Source organism: Salvia splendens, chromosome 10 (genome assembly GCF_004379255.2).
Source record: "Salvia splendens isolate huo1 chromosome 10, SspV2, whole genome shotgun sequence".
NCBI lineage: Eukaryota > Viridiplantae > Streptophyta > Magnoliopsida > Lamiales > Lamiaceae > Salvia > Salvia splendens.
This window is the reverse complement of record NC_056041.1, coordinates 13,110,303-13,127,645: the sequence shown is the minus strand read 5'-3', so window position 1 is coordinate 13,127,645 and position 17,343 is coordinate 13,110,303. Positions and strand designations below refer to the sequence as shown.

The 17,343-nt window shown below is 42.4% G+C and overlaps 2 protein-coding genes and 1 non-coding gene across 3 annotated transcripts; 2 read left to right on the top strand and 1 right to left on the bottom strand.

Moving 5' to 3' along the window:
- Window positions 1-2,528: 2,528 nt before the first annotated feature.
- LOC121752646 lies at window positions 2,529-3,722 on the bottom strand. Its single transcript, XM_042147764.1, has 2 exons — window positions 3,492-3,722; window positions 2,529-3,371 (listed from the first exon to the last, which is right to left on the bottom strand). The coding sequence occupies exons 1-2, from the start codon at window positions 3,720-3,722 to the stop codon at window positions 2,529-2,531; spliced, it is 1,074 nt and encodes a 357-aa protein (XP_042003698.1).
- A 608-nt stretch (window positions 3,723-4,330) lies between these two features.
- Window positions 4,331-4,437, top strand: LOC121753476. Its single transcript, XR_006040449.1, has one exon. It is a non-coding gene; the product is annotated as a small nucleolar RNA R71 (small nucleolar RNA).
- A 3,488-nt stretch (window positions 4,438-7,925) lies between these two features.
- Window positions 7,926-11,481, top strand: LOC121752264 (cyclase-associated protein 1-like). The gene is made up of 10 exons (XM_042147248.1): window positions 7,926-8,426; window positions 9,057-9,225; window positions 9,304-9,368; window positions 9,591-9,909; window positions 9,997-10,144; window positions 10,226-10,335; window positions 10,415-10,470; window positions 10,571-10,627; window positions 10,737-10,880; window positions 11,117-11,481. Exons 1-10 carry the CDS (start codon window positions 8,148-8,150, stop codon window positions 11,201-11,203), a joined length of 1,434 nt encoding a protein of 477 aa, XP_042003182.1. The 5' UTR covers window positions 7,926-8,147; the 3' UTR covers window positions 11,204-11,481.
- The last annotated feature ends 5,862 nt before the right edge of the window (window positions 11,482-17,343 follow it).

Here is a 17,343-nt window from a genome sequence, read left to right as displayed (position 1 = left end):
AACTTTCAACGACATTTAATTCCTGCGGATGCGCGGGAATAAATGTCGTCTACTATAATCACTTACCTAATTCCACTATCAATTTATCCCTGAACAGTTCTAAATCGAAGCATACCAACAAACGATCAATCCTAAGCTATGTTAAAGAGACAATAGTTAAGATTTAACAACACTACATCATTAGCCAAAAACGTAGCATTTTAATTATCAAACACAATGTTGGTATCAAACATACGATTCAGGTGTTAAACAAATACACAAGCCTAGATTACAACTGGGAGCAACAAAGAGAGCCTAGCCTATACACATGGTAGAATGTAGAAATAAAACCATAGGTGTGATGCTCTCGTCGAGTGGAGTCGGGATTCGGGAATGGATGGTCGGAATAATGGCCGGAATGCCTTCCTTCTCTTCTTCCTCTCCTCCTTTCTCTCTATTTTTCTCTCTATCTGTCGTTCTCCTTCTCATTTTCTTTTCTTCTTTTTATCCTAAACTGCCGAGCAACTGCCTGGAGTTGTTCGAGACTCCGAACGCCCGACCGGGCGAAATTAGAAGGACCAATCGCCCGACCGGGCGATATGCTTCTGCATGGCTTCGCGGGAGACGCCCGACCGGCGTTTAGTTGAAATCAGAACGCCCGACCGGGCGAACTTTCTGGACTCCGCATGCACAAAATGGAAACGCCCGATCGGGCGTTAGCAACATCAAAACGCCCGACCGGGCGAACTCTCTGGAATCTCAGCTATGCATTTCCGACGAACTTCCAGCTTCTAACACCCGAAACTACACTCAAAGCACGACTTGGTGAGTTATAATTAACATGAAATCCGGGGTAAAGAATAGGAAATAAGCTTCGCATCAAATACCCCCAAACTTAAGCTCTTGCTCGCCCCGAGCAAGGTACATTTTTAGCACAAAAACTCAACGCAAGTCTACCCCGCAGAGAAATTTTCATCACAAAGAATCATGTAGGGACGTGAGTGACAAATCTAAACCCCCAACATTTCCAATCGAGATTTCCCACTCTCAAGAACAATCACTCATCCCCCTAGATTTTCAAGTCAAGATGCACTTCAAAGTAAGTCCGAGCATACGATCAAACAACTCAAACCGTCATCATCGACTCATCAAGCACTACTAATCTCATAGACTCGCAGGTTTCAAACCGAACTTCTTTAACTCTACCAAGCTATTTACACACATCCACAAGCATCAACGATTAGGTCCAAGGTCTTATTTCAAGGTTGTAATGTGGCTAGGGACGAGGTAGGATAAGTATGGGTAGTGAGCTCAAAGGCTACACATTTGAGTGCCAAAATCTTCCCTCCTACAACATCCTTCCAAAGATCGAACAACCAAAATTTTACAACCCAACTCAAACTCCCCCAAACTTGAGATCTATTCTAGACAAGATTACATCGCACAATTATAGAAGCTCTATCTTTATTTCATCAAACTTATTTTTTTCTTTCTTTTTTTTTCTTTTTTTTTTTTGTAAAGACCTCGACTTTTGCGAATTTTGAGGTCGTCTTTTTCTTTTCTTTTTTTTTTTTTTTCTAAGAACTTCATTCTTTTCACATTATATCAAGTCTAGAAAAGTCTACTCTTTACAGTTCACCACCCCCCACACTCACAACTCAAAACACCAAGCTCAACTTGTATTTAGCACTCAAATAGTAGCAAGGTCAATTGATGAGGCTAAAATTAGGCTTATTTAAGTAGCTAAGTGTTTGGCTAAGTGTTTACACAAAGAAAAGAGAATTAAGCTCAAGGTGGCTTCTATGGGATCATGTGATGGACTAGGCATGTGATCATTTGGCCATAGAGTTCATCCTAGTGCCTTATCCTCCCAAATCGTTAACACAAACGAACGCAAGCACTTCACTCGATAAAGCAAATCAATCCAACATAATTTCCACAAGTCATGCGATTTTCATACTCTCCTCAACTCAAGAAATCGGATGTTATCACGACATGCTTTTTCACAAAGATCCATGCACCCATTCTATTCATCCTAGGCTTCAAAGTTCAAGTAAAATTAAGCAAGATTTCCCAACCAGAAAGCCGAAGATAAAGCATGCACCCGTCAACTACATAGATTCAAAACATCTTTATCACGCAAAACACCCAAAAAACATACATCACAAATCATTCATAACCCCCCAAACTTGAATGCATCATTGTCCTCAATGCATGCAAAGAAGACAAATAAAGTAAAGGGAAAGGAAACTCCCCCAAACTTGGCATGACGTCCATAGTGCATTCGGGTGGGAGGGTGGGTGTAAAAATCCTTTGCAGGTGTGCTTCCTCCTAAGCTCCAATCCTAACTCCCAGTTGCTCCTACAAAAAAAAACAAAAACTACAAAAGAACACTCAATTCAAAATAAATGTTGGAGGAAAGAATTGAGCAAACAAAACCTCCAACATATGAAACCAAAAGATAAAAGAAAAAATAAAAACTTGGGTTGCCTCCCAATCAGCGCCTTTGTTTATAGTCGTTGGCTCGACCTTCTTCATCCTTTTCCCTTCTATCCAGGCTCCAATAGGCGCTTCCCCGCCTTCTCTTGCTTGATCACCACATTTTCTCCATCTACTCGAAACATGACCGTATTTGTCTTGGTCTCTATCACAACATCACCGGTTGCTAAAAATGGCCTACCAAAGAGGATAGGCATATCCTTGTCCTCTTCCATCTCTAGGACAATGAAGTCAACCGGGAGTACAAATCTCTCAACCTTCACCAAGACATCCTCGATGATCCCTTTTGGTTTCACAATTGAATGATCCGCCAATTGTAGGTCAATGTCGATTGGTTCAATCCTCGCTTCTAGACCGATTGACCATGCGGTTTTCAGAGCCATCAATGATATTCCCGAGCCTTGATCAAGTAGGCACTTTGGGAACTTCTTATCTCCCATCTCACATGGGATCACACAGCTTCCAGGGTCTCTTCTCTTTGCCGGCATCTTTCCCTTCACAAATTGTGAGCAAAATGCGCTCAATATCACCACACCATCGTCTTGTATCTTCTCCTTTTTCGCGATAAGATCCTTAAAAAACTTGGAGAATTTAGGAAAGTGTAGGAACAAATCCACCAGGGACACATCTACATTAACTTTCCTGATAATGTTCATCATCCAATCGAGTCCTTTCTCTTGAATTATTTTTCTACCCTTCTTCTTATTCTCGACTGGGAAAGGTGGGGGCGGGATAAAATCTGGAAAATTAAATGGACACTGCGGGTCCATTGCCGGACTTAGCGGGATCTTTTTGCGGATATCCTTCTCTACTCGAATTTTTCCACTCGAATCGGATTCTTCACCATACTTCTTGCTGCCAAATGCAGCTTGTTCTTGACCATGTTGGGCACCCTGCACCAACGCGGGACTTCCCTTACATGCCCCGTCCGCCCCTGCGTGCGAGGAATGCAAGCCTAACATCTCATCCGCCCCTGCGTGTGAGATGCCGGAAGTACCTTGGCCGTCAATTACTGGTGTCGAACCTAACTTGCGGCCACTTCTTAGCTTAACCGCCTTGCACTGCTCATAGCCCTTAGGATTGGGCACCGTATCACTCGGGATGGCGTTAGGAATTCTCGTATGGGATGCTGTAGCTATCTGTCCAATTTGAGTCTCGAGATTCCTCATTGAAGCTTCGAGCTGACCAAATCTTTCCACCGTCTTCTCCTTGAAATTCTCATTCTCTTTTTGACTTTTAGTCATGAACGAGAGAATCTGCCCCAACTGATCCTCGACGGTTGTCTTCTTCTCATAACCCGGCGGTTGAGTGTTGTTCCTCCATTGATTGCCCGAGTTGTTTGCTAGGACCAACCTGATTCCATCCCGTTTGTTGAGGCCTCCAATTTTGCTGATTGTTGTATTGGTTGCCTTGATTGAACCCTTGGCGATTGTTGCCAATATAGTTCACATCCTCCACGGGTGGTCCTTGAAGACTAGGGCACTGATCAGTATGGTGCCCACCTTGGCACAACCCACATCTCATCACCGTCACAGCTTGGGGTTGAGGAGTCAGTTGAAGGGATTTAACTGCCTTCGTCATCGACAACATCTGGGTGCTAATGTCCGCCAGTTGAGCCTCAATTGCAGTCACTCTTTCCGCATCCTTTGTAGCACCAAATGTATCTCCCATCTTATCGGCCGCTCTTCTCAGATTATGCCAATTCCTTTGGTTGTTCGCCAACCTTTGGAACAGGGCTCTCACTTCCTCGTGAGTTAAGTCGTCCAAGTTCCCATTAGAGCCTGCAGTCACCAAGCCCGTGCCTTCATTATTGAGTCCCTTGTAGAACTTGAGTAGCTCATGCCCTGGAGCAAGACCATGGCTCGGGCATTTCCTAAGCAATTCAGTGAACCTCTTCCACGCTTCCGCAAAAGACTCATCATATTTCTGTCGGAAGGTAGTGATCTCCTCTCTCAACTTCTCAATCTTCATCGGAGAGTTATATTCCAGGAGGAACAACATCTTCAACTCTTGGAATGTGGCTATGTTGTATCCCGGAATAGAATCATACCATGCCCGTGCTTTATCCCTCAGTGAGAAAGGGAATAAGGCCCTCTTAATCTGATGATGGTCCACATTCGGGGGTCGATGAGAGTTCGTCAATTCGTAGAACGCGTTGAGGTGGCTCATTGGATCCTCATCGTCTCGCCCATGGAAGAGATTTCCCCCGTTCACCAAGCTAATGTAATGAGGAGGAATGTTCACGTTGTCATTCGCGTAGGCGAATTCTCCTAGAAAGTCGACTCCCGACCTGAGAGTGTCACCAAACCTCACCGCGGGTGGTGGAATCTCATTGTTCTCAGCCATTGATTCAGCTTCTAGATCACTGTCACTACTCTCAAATAATGGGTTATCTCTGATTGGACTCGGCGAATCCTGTTGAATTTCAAACCCGGTTGAACTTCCTGACCCTTTCCTTCTTTGATAACAGAGTAATCCGAAAGGCGGTGTACCCTGAGATCTCGTGTGCATTCACGACTTTCTCTCTTTTTTTTTTTGTTTGTATTTTACCTACACAACAGAAAATACACCAAGCACAAGCACAATATATTTCCTAATTACCGAAAGCGAGACCTCTCGACAACTTCGGGGTAAGTCCTATAAAACGTGTGTGCTAGTGTGCAAACAAAACTACCTAAAACTAAACTAAGAGTTAGCTAAAAATTACCTAAAATAATACACTCCTTCGTCTTCAAGTCCGGACGTGGTAGATGGCTATCACACCGTAGAACACGAACAATGTACCTAAAAAACTCAAAAAGAAAAATCAAACAAAACGAAATAAAAACTAAAACACTTAAGCATAAACAAGCTATTGCCTCCCCGGCAACGGCGCCAAAACTTGATGTGATATTTTAGAGTTCTTAATCAAAGCATAAAGATTATCAAGTTTAATTATTTTAACTCTAATAATACTACACTACTGCAAGAATACAGTATCGTAGTAGTATTTCAAGTGTCGATCCACAGGGAGGCGAGATTGCTTACGCTTAATAAGACTACACAAAGCATAAAAATATTTTATTTTGATTTTGAGATGGTTAACTAACTTAAACTACTGAAACGAGATTTTTAATACGAGAAAGACAAGTCACTCCAAGTTGCTCACTAAGCTTGCGTTGTTTTACACCATTTACAACGAAACATACGACGGGATTATAATTATCAACCTAATCGCGTGCACTGAACATGTCTACGACGTATAGTTCACAGTCAGCTGAACACTTATTCCATGAACCAACTTTCAACGACATTTAATTTCTGCGGATGCGCGGGAATAAATGTCGTCTACTATAATCACTTACCTAATCCACTATCAATTTATCCCCTGAACAGTTCTGAATCGAAAGCATACCAACAAACGATCAATCCTAAGCTATGTTAAAGAGACAATAGTTAAGATTTAACAACACTACATCATTAGCCAAAAACGTAGCATTTTAATTATCAAACACAATGTTGGTATCAAACATACGATTCAAGGTGTTAAAACAAATACACAAGCCTAGATTACAACTGGGAGCAACAAAGAGAGCCTAGCCTATACACATGGTAGAATGTAGAAATAAAACCATAGGTGTGATGCTCTCGTCGAGTGGAGTCGGGATTCGGGAATGGATGGTCGGAATAATGGCCGGAATGCCTTCCTTCTCTTCTTCCTCTCCTCCTTTCTCTCTATTTTTCTCTCTATCTGTCGTTCTCCTTCTCATTTTCTTTTCTTCTTTTTATCCTAAACTGCCGAGCAACTGCCTGGAGTTGTTCGAGACTCCGAACGCCCGACCGGGCGAAATTAGAAGGACCAATCGCCCGACCGGGCGATATGCTTCTGCATGGCTTCGCGGGAGACGCCCGACCGGGCGTTTAGTTGAAATCAGAACGCCCGACCGGGCGAACTTTCTGGACTCCGCATGCACAAAATGGAAACGCCCGATCGGGCGTTTAGCAACATCAAAACGCCCGACCGGGCGAACTCTCTGGAATCTCAGCTATGCATTTCCGACGAACTTCCAGCTTCTAACACCCGAAACTACACTCAAAGCACGACTTGGTGAGTTATAATTAACATGAAATCCGGGGTAAAGAATAGGAAATAAGCTTCGCATCAAGCCGCTAGAGGAGGATGTTACGCCTCCCAGATACTTCGGGTGCGTCCTCGTTTCCTGCCAAACATTAAGGTACTTGAACGACTTACCGTTCATGGATTGGTAGGTGCTCAGCGCGGCAGTGATGATGTCGACCTCGCTCCGCCCGCTCTCGGCATTCCGCGACTCCTGGAGGAAATAGCCGTTGAAATTGCCAATTTCGTCGTTGGCTCGGCCGATGCAGTTGCGCACCATACTCTCGTTGCGCTCGATCGTTCCCGGCGGCCGGTTTGCATTGTACCGCCGAGAGACGCGCCACCAAAAGTGATCGCCGGATTGGTTCGTGCCAACCACCGCATCTTCGGAGATTTTCAAGTACGACTTGAACAATCTATCCATCTCCGCCGGTGAGTACGGTGTGCGGACACCGGCGCCAGATGGAGGAGTCTGCGTTTGGGAAGGGACGGGAGGCCTAGGCTCCGGAGTCCACCCGTATCGCCCATCGGAGCCACCTTGGTCGTCGACCGGGTATGGCCGGTAGCCACCCGAAACTCCCGAATCTTGGGTTTGAGGAGGGGCCGAATATTCCGTATCCGGACTAGGAAACGGTTGCGAACCGAACCATTCGGGGTTCCAACCGTGGGAGCCGCTTGGGTTGTCGTCGTGACCGGACATAGTGGTGTTGTAGGGTGTGAGAGGAAGATGAAAATGGATATGAGAGATTGAAGATGAGAATGGAGATGAGAGAATGATGATGAGAATTGTGTAGTGAAAGTGTGAATTTTTGGGAGTGAACTTGAGGGTATTTATCGATGACAGTGTGTATTTTGGGGTAAAAAAATGAAAAAAAAAAATAAAAAGGTGGTAAAAACGGTTATCAACGGATATATTTTTTTTTGGAGAAGTGAATTTTTTTTTATTTTTTATCGGTTTTTTAATTAAAAAACCGATTTTTTTTAAAAAAATAAATTTTTTTTAAAAAAATAAATTTTTTTTAAACCTCAACGGGCTATGCCGTTGACGAATGGGAGGGCGACACGTGTGCGTCCGCTGGCACGGACGTGCTCGATACATCGAGCAGCGCCGTGCCAGCGGCGCGGCTGCAGTGGCGGCGGTCCTTCGCCTTGCCAACGGCGCGGACGGCGGTGGCGACTTTCGCCACCGCTGCGGATGCTCTTAGGCTTTTGCCACAGGTGCTCCACAACACTGACCTCACCAATAAACAACCGACACGTATATCCCCACATTCCCTCCACTCAATTACACAGAAATAAAAATTAAATAAATCAGATATACTTATATCTTTTCCGGAAAAAAATAATTATCTGTGATTTCCGCAACTCAGACCATAAACGTACCAGTTGGACTTCACCTCCTCACCTCACCTCACCTTTTGGCGAAAAAGAAACAAATAAAATTCCTTGAAAAATTCGAGGAAATTTGTGGAAGACACACACACACCAACGAACTCGTGCGCGCACCAGATCCGTTGTGTATGACTTGTGCTGATTGAAGATTTTTTGAATTGACCGACTATTGAAAGCTGTAATGGACGAGAGTTTGGTGAAGAGGCTCGAAGCCGCGGTGGTGCGGCTGGAGTCGCTTTCGATCGGAGGATCCCGGCAGGTTGCTGCGCCGGAGGATGGCGGAGATGCGGCTGCGACGGATCCGTCGATTGTGGCGTTTGATGATCTGATTTCGCAGTATGTTGCCAGAGTTACCAGCGCTGCGGAGAAGATCGGAGGAAAGGTTCTAGATGTGTCTAAGGCTATTGCAGAGGCGTTTAGTGTGGAGCGGGAGCTACTTGTTAAAATCAAGCAAACTCAGGTTAGTTGCTACCTATCGGTTATAACGCTTTAGATGCTTGATTTTGGAGGCTCCGAAGTGTTTAATTTACCGTAAGATTGGAAGCTGATAAGATTTTGATTGACGCATTTAATTTCCGCTTATTTCTCTGTGTAGCTATTTTGATGTCATGAAGAATGCGATAGCAGTCACTCGTTTATTTCATAAATTACTTGATAATTAGTAGTGAAATCAGTAGACCTAATGCTTGAGATTGAATGTGACTCTGTTTAGTTCCCTCTTTTTGATGAGGGGTGCAATCAGGCCAACTTAGTAGAAAGTAGGAGACGATCCCTGATTGGGATGCTGAGAGGCCTGATTGGTATTATGATGAATGCATCGTAGTTTTTGAATACTGCTTCAAGATCTTAGGTGTCAATGTGGTATAGAGCTCTATGATTGTGGAGCATCCCTATTTCTGGTGGATGCTGGTTGTGATGAGATAAACATCTTTGGATCGCTACCCTTTTTATTTTTATTTTTTGGGGGTAATTTTGAGGTACTTCATGTTGACATAAGTAATAATATAGCTAGAATGTCCTAGAATAGATGCTTCAGTATCCAGACTTGATGCCAGCCTAACCTCTCTCGCTATGTGTGTGATTTGTGCAGAAACCTGATATGGCAGGTCTGATTGAATTCCTTAAGCCATTGAACGAGGCGATTGGCAAAGCATCTGCATTGGCTGAGGGAAGGCGATCTGATTTTTCGCACCACTTGAAGACTGGTGCCGATAGTCTGTCTGCTCTGGCATGGATTGCATACACAGGAAAAGATTGTGGTAAGAGAACCTTACCTGCATAATTCATTCCATTGCCTTTGTATAAAAAACTACAACTAATATGCTATCTCGCTGTAGGTATGAGCATGCCTATAGCACATGTAGAAGAAAGCTGGCAAATGGCTGAGTTTTATTGCAATAAGGTACTAATACTTATGAACCTTCCATGTTCAAGAACATAAAGAAAAGATGAGCTAATGGTTTATTCATAGGAACTTTTTCTATTGTGTGATTTGTATTTTCATTATCTTAAGTTGATCTTCCTCTTATGTCCTACTTAAATCAGCAGCAATTGTTCTGTTGTGCTAATAAGATTAGCCACAATTATCTGACGGAAAGTTCAAATTCTTTTTTATTTTGTTCAGGTCCTTGTGGAATACAGAAACAAAGATGTAAACCATGTCGAGTGGGCTAAGGCTTTAAAAGAACTTTATTTGCCAGGGTTGAGGGATTACGTGAAGGCTCATTACCCACTTGGGCCTGTATGGAACGCCACGGGTAAGATTGCAGCCGCTGCCCCAGCAAAAGCAGCTCCGACCCGTGGCGCTCCTGCTCCTGCTCCTCCACCCCCTCCACCTGCTTCACTTTTCAGTTCTGAAACAGCTCAACCTTCTTCTACAGCCCCCAAGGAAGGAATGTCTGCTGTCTTTGCAGAACTGAATTCTGGAAAGCCAGTTACTTCAGGTAATTATCAGTTTCCAATCTCTAAATCCATACTCGTGGAAATTTTTGTTTATTCTTCGTTTTATGTGGGATTTTTTTGTACTGGAGGTTTGAAGAAAGTCACAGCTGATATGAAAACCAAGAATCGTGCAGACAGAAGTGGCATTGTCACTGCTCCTGAGAAGGGAACTCGTGCTGGTTCATCTTCTTTCTCAAAGTCAGGACCTCCAAAATTAGAGCTTCAAATGGGTCGTAAGTGAGTAAAAGTTTATGCTTACCCAAAGGCATATTTCCTGCTTTTGAGATATTTGACAACTAACTGTCGTGATGTGCACAGATGGGTTGTTGAGAATCAAATTGGAAGAAATAATCTAGTAATTGATGATTGTGATTCAAAGCAGACAGTCTATGTGTTTGGCTGCAAAAATTCAGTTCTGCAGATTCAAGGTAAGTAACGATTGGCATTCATTTTAAGTTCAGCTCTTTTGTTGCAAGTCATCAAAGGCTTAATCCAGAATACTCGCAGGCAAAGTAAACAACATTACAGTTGATAACTGCACTAAAATGGGGGTGGTCTTCAAGGTCGGTGAAGGAATTGTATCAATCCTGCTGCTTATTTAGCTCTCTTTAAGCTTTAGCCAGTAAGGTCAAACTGACTCGTTTTCTTAAATTTGGGGAATAGGATGTTGTGGCAGCTTGTGAGATCGTCAATTGCAGCGGCGTAGAGGTGCAATGTCAGGTAAAAACACTAACATTCTTTTAGGTGTCTACTTGTGAGTCGTGGCTACTAATGACACACGCCTGACTTCCTAGAATGTAAAATGAGCCATCTACAATTCCTTGTGTAGGGTTCAGCTCCAACAATTTCAGTAGACAATACTGCAGGTTGCCAGTTGTACCTGAGCAAAGACGCATTGGGTGCTTCTATTACGACAGCAAAGTCGAGTGAAATCAATGTATTGGTGCCTGGTTCTGAACCAGACGGCGATTGGGTATGTTTCGATGCTTTTCTGTAGCTGCCTAGCACCAAACTACTCTACTAAAGCTGGATCAATCCTCCAAAAACACCATTTTATTACTAAAAACTAGTACTCCGTATAACACTATCTTGAAATATGCACAATAGAGTTCCAGATAATAATAATATCCTACTCCGTATAAATTATTGTATCATCAAAATTACTTAATTATGTAGAATCAATCAAAAAGCTACGTGTTCTCTTTGCAGGGTGAGCATGCTTTACCACAACAGTATATCCATGTTTACAAAGATGGCCAATTTGTGACAACTCCCGTCTCCCACTCTGGTGGCTGAAAAGACCATCGAGCATCGCTGAAGCTGCCTTCTCCGTCACCCTTTCTTTTTAAAGGTTGGGGAATTTTCAAGTGTTCTTCTTCGGTTGATTGCCCTGCCATACCCATTCAATATTTGTTTGATTATCATTTTTGTTTTGTGCTATTATGCTCTGCCCTCTAGTTTGCTTCTTCTTGAAGAAGCTCCGTTTTCTTTTTCGGGGCACTACTCACAATTTTTTCTTGTTTGTTTTATGTTTGATTCCTTTAGTGAAAATTCATTTCCAGAATTTGGTTTTACTTACCGTTGTTCTCCTCTAATTTAAAGATTTTTTTGAATTTTGAATGTGTATTTGTCGGTTGTCCAATATTTTATGTTAGTGTGAAAGCAGACATGGATTAGATTAATGATCATAATAGAGTTACATTATCAGACAAATGAATTGACCCTAAAATAACTCAACACACGTGTTAACATGATGATCAGTTGGTCTTCATTATTATATTATTGAGATAATTATGGTTTTGGCCCTTTGGGTGAATCACAGTTGAACTTAGTCGTGCAGCATCTTGCCATCCCACCACGTAGTTATGGATTCTAGTGGTTAACTGTAATAAAATAATTAGTGAATACTTAATACTACTAATAAATGTATTTAGATGTAGAGTTAAACCATCTCCAATTATACTCCAAAAATAAGTTTTGGTGTAGGAATCTTCTCCAATCATACATCAAACTAAAATCTGTTTTTGGTGTTTTTTGTGAAACAATACTAAATATGGTGTTATTGCAAAAATTTTGTGAGACAAAAATTTAAAATGGTGTAAATTTTAAATTTGGTGTAAATGGTTGGAGTAAAATTACTTTTTGGTGTAACGTATACTCAAAAGTAGATTTGAGTTTGATGTAAATGATTGTATTTTTGCGAGACAAAAACTTAAAATGGTGTAAATTTTAAATTTGGTGTAAATGGTTGGAGTAAAATTACTTTTTAGTGTGACGTATACTCAAAAGTAAATTTGAATTTGATGTAAATGATTGGAGAATTATCGCAACTGCTTGTCATCCCTAGCTTCGATGGTGGGCTTCTTTGTCATTTTTCTGTACTTGATTACTCCTCCAGCACCTTTACATATTTACAGGTGATTCAGATTCCTTGTCCAATTTGAAACCTAAATGTATAAACATTAATAAAGTTAAGATTCAAATTTTGCTTCCAACTTTACTAAAAATATTTAATGTTCATGCCATTCATCAACTCTTTTAAAAAAAAATTCAAATTGCAATATACTTAGTACTATCAGAGGATAGTGTTCGAAAATTTTGAAGTATGTTTTTTAATAATTACCTAGCATTAAATGATGCCCAAAACATGGCCTAACCTTTTGTTTGTGTGAAGAACGAACCTACGGTTGTGATGATCGAAATGCAAAATTAATGAAATGACAACATGCAAGGAAGAACACAGGCGAATTACGTGGTTCGGCGTAAGCCTACATCCACGGGCAGAATCTGGTGTGTTTCTTTATTGATCACTCGAGAAATTACAAACATGAGAGCACTCAAAACTCTCAAGAATTTACAAGATGGAAAACCCTCAACTCGCCCGAAAACTTCTTGCTTCGAGAGCTAAAAACGCACAGCTGAAAGATAACACTTCCTCTCTTGAATTCTCTCTCTATCACTTTTGATTTCTGTTGTTGTTTTGTTCCGGAATGAATCGCAACTCCCTTAAGAAGTATCGATCAAGAAAACCGCCGAACAGCTTCCTTTGCCGAACAGCTTCCAATTGCCGAACAGCTTCCAATTGCTGAACAGCTTCCTTTTTGCCGAACAGCTTCCAATTGCCGAACAGCTTCCAATTGCTGAACAGCTTCCTTTTGCCGACCAGCTTCCAATTGCTGAACAGCTTCCTTTTGCCGAACAGCTTCCTTTGGCCGAACAGCTCCTTTTGCCGAACACGGTTATAACCGTTTCCAACGGCTAGTTCCTGTTTTGGTTCCCAACGGCTATTTCCTGACTTGATTCTTCCACCAGCTCAATCCGATCTTGATGAGCTCAAACACTAACAAATCCTCCACCTTTGAGCAATCTAAGATCCATCACCACCAGTTCCACCTTCCTTCCCATACTTACAAATTTCGGACCACCCAACCAAATCCAAGCAATGTCGGAACTTGGATCTGGTAGGGCTTTAGTAAGTGCATCAGCCGCATTGTGCTCGGTGCTGACCTTCTCAATCTTCACCGCACCCTTCTCAACCTCATCTCGAATGAAATGCAGCCTCACGTCTATATGTTTGCTGCGTTCATGATATGTCTGATGTTTCGAGAGACAAATCGCGCTATTTGCTGTCGCACTTGATCACAACATTCTCTTGCTTCACCCCAAAATCACCAACTATACCCTAAGCCAGAAGCTTTCCTTTACTGCCTCAGCAAGAGCTATATACTCTGCCTCCGTCGTCGATAGAGCCACCACGGATTGGAGATTAGACTTCCAGCTCACCGCGGAGCCGAACAAGGTAAATATGTACCCAGATTGTGAGCGCCTATTATCAAGGTTAGCTGCATAATCTGAATCGCAAAACCCAATAATGTTATCCTTATCTCCTTCATTCTCTGATTTGAACATTATTCCCAGATCACTACTTCCTTTGAGATACTTGAGAATCCCTTTCAAAGCCAAACCAGTGCTCTCTTCCCGGACAGGACATGTATCTGCTCACCACGCTTACCGCATGAGAAATATCAGGCCTTGTGCATATCATCATATACATCACACTCCCAACTATGTTGGAATAAGGTATCTGGCTCATCTCTCTTTCTTCTTGCTGATTTCTGGGACATTGTGATTTGGACAGCTTAGTCTGTTGTGATAGTGGCACTGAGGTTGTTCTACTCTTGTCAATCTGATATTTGCGCAGTACTTTCTGAATGTAGCCTTCTTGGGACAACCACAACACCCTCTTATCTGCATTTCTGAATATATCCATTCCCAAAATCTTGCTAGCACTCCCCAGATCCTTGATTTCAAATCCCTTTTTCAATAAGGCTTTCACCCTATCTAGCTCCTGTCTATCTGGTCCAGCAAGCAAGATGTCGTCTACATATAATAGCAAATACACAGCAGGTCCCTCAGACTTTGATTTGAAGTAGACACAACTATCATATCTGGAATTTATAAATCCCATACTCTGCATATGTTCATCAAACTTGATATGCCATTGTCTACTTGCTTGCTTCAAACCGTATAGACTTTTCTTTAGTAGACAAACCTTATCTTCACTCCCATGTATCACAAATCCCTCTGGCTGATTCATGTATATAGTTTCCTCAAGCTCTCCATGAAGAAAAGGCTGTCTTCACATCAAGTTGGTCCAAAACCAACTTCTGTTGAGCAACTATAGCTAGCAAAATTCTGATTGAGGCATGCTTTACCACTGGAGAAAATACTTCATTATAGTCTATTCCCTCCTCTTGTGTGAACCCCCGAGCTACAAGCCTAGCCTTGAACCTAATCTTGTTCCCAACCTCCAACTTTTTCTTGTATATCCACTTACAACTCACTGGTTTTGTGTGGAAGGTCTCTTCACAAGCACCCATGTCTTGTTCTTGATCAGGGACTGTATTTCATCTATCATAGCCTCCATCCACTGCTTGCTCTCCTTAGAACTCATAGCTTCCTTGAAGCTTGAAGGCTCTGCATACTCTATGTTTTCTGCAACACATAGTGCATATAGCAAGTATTCTTCTTCACTGTATCTTGTAGATGGTTTAGGGATTCTTCTGACCCTATCTCTGGCTAGAACATAGTCACCCAAATCCTGCTGCTCTTCTTCAGGGTTCAAGACATCAGCATCTGCTTCTTCTTGTTCACTATGATTTCCCATCTGCTGTTCAGGCTCAGCAATTCTATCTGCTCCAGAAACCTCCACCTGAACTGATTCCTCAGCCCTCCTCAGGTTCTGGAACACCCATCTCCACCATCCTCTCAGGCTCTGGTTCTTTCTCAGAATGAGATGGCCTCTGGCTCTCTTGAGCCTTTTCTAGAAATGGCATCCTACTTTCTTCAAATTGCACATCTCTAGAGATAATAACTTTCTGATTTCCTGGCTCTATGCACCACAGTCTGTAGCCCTTCACTCCCTTTTGGTATCCAATCATCACACATCTCAAGGCCCTTGGCTCCAACTTACTTTGCTTGATGTGTGCATAAGCCATACAACCAAAATCTTCATATTCGAATAATCATGGCCTTTCCATACCATCTCTGATCAGGAGTGTCAAAAGCTATAGCTGAAGAAGGACTTCTATTGATGAGAACTGCTGCCATACTCACAGCCTCACCCCAGAATCTCTTAGCCATTCCAGAGCCAAAGAGCATACATCTAACTCGCTCTAGGATGGTTCTATTCATGCGCTCAGCAACTCCATTCTGTTGGGGATTAGATGGAGATGTCCTATGTCTCTTCATACCTTTCTGCTTGCAGAAAGAATCAAACTCCCCACTCAGAAATTCCAGCCCATTATCAGTTCTTAAACACTTCAAAGAACACCCTTTCTCCACCTCCACTTCCCTACACCACTCCTTGAATTTCATGAATGTCTCTGATTTTTCCTTCAAGATAAACACCCATAATTTTCTAGAAAAATCATCAATAATGGATAGAAAGTATCTACCTCCTCCACCCAATGAAGCTGGTGTAGCTGGGCCCCACAAGTCACTGTGGCATAGTCCTAGTGGTGACTTTGAGCTGTGATATCCTCTTCCATAGGGCAGTTTCTTCTTACTCTTTCCGAGCACACATTGCTCACACACAAACCCAACTGCTCATTGGGATTTTCCAGCTTAATCAGCTCCTTCTTGGCCAATTCTGTAATTCCAGTTTCTCCCAAGTGTCCGAGTCTGAGATGCCACATTCTTAAGTCTAATACCCTGCACCAGATTCACAGATCCAGTAACCACACTTGCCTTTAGATTAGTATAGGCTTCTCTTTCTCTCAGCCATCATAACAACATCACCATTCTTGACGATGTTCATAATCCCATCAGATAATATGCAATTATATCCTGCTGCAATCCAACACTCCAATAGAGATCAAATTCCTCTTAATCTCTGGAATAAACCTCACACCAGTGAGTAACCTGATGGAGCCATGATGAAGTCTAAGCCTGATGGACCCAATTCCTCTGATTCTGCAATATCTGGTCATTTCCTAACAAAAACTGATCCAGCTGCATTCTTGATTTCCTCAAAATGACTTCTAGTTGGACACATGTGGAAGCTACAATCCAGAATCCATGATCCATGGAAGTTCTTCCATGTCCTCAGTCACACACAGAGCCTCCGGGACCACCAACTCTTCTGCAATATCAGCATTGTTCTTGCCATTCTCTTCCTCGGCCTGCTTCTTCTTCCAAACCCAACAATTCTTCTTTATGTGGCCTGGTTTCTTGCAGTGATGGCATGATCTGGTCTCTTTCCAGTCAGCTGTCTTGTTTTTCCAAGGCTTTCTTCTGTGACTTTCTTTTCACATTCTTCTTGTGATCAGCAACATTCAGACTCTTAGACACCATTTCAGTGGACTTTGGATTAGATTTCTGGATTTCCTTGAGCTTTAGAGCAGAGTACACCTCTTCATATCCAATCTTGGACTCTCTACCAAGAAGTATAGCATCCTTGAAATGCTCATAACTTGGTGGCAAGGAATTCAACAACATCAGAGCCTTGTCCTCATCTTTAATCTCTTCATCAATGTTCTCAAGATCATCAATGCATTTTCCCAAATTCTTCGAGCTGTTCCAACACACCTTTTCCATCAGCAATCTTGAAAGTGAGAAGTTTCTTCTGCTTCAGGTGCAGCCGATTTGCCAAGGATTTGGCCATGTATAATGACTCCAACTTGGACCAAACTCCAGCCGCTGTCTCCTCCTTTGAAACTTCTCTGAGGACTCTGTCATTGAGGTTGAGTATCAAGGTACTATATGCCTTGTACTCTCTGTCTTGAGCCTTTGCCTTCTCCTTTTCATCAGGCTCGGGCTTCTTCTCCTCATTACTTTCTGCCCTCCACCATTTAGGGTTTCCCATAAACCCTGTTGCATCAAGATTGCTTTCATCTTCAGCCTCCATAGGCCAAAATCATTTCGGCCTGTGAACT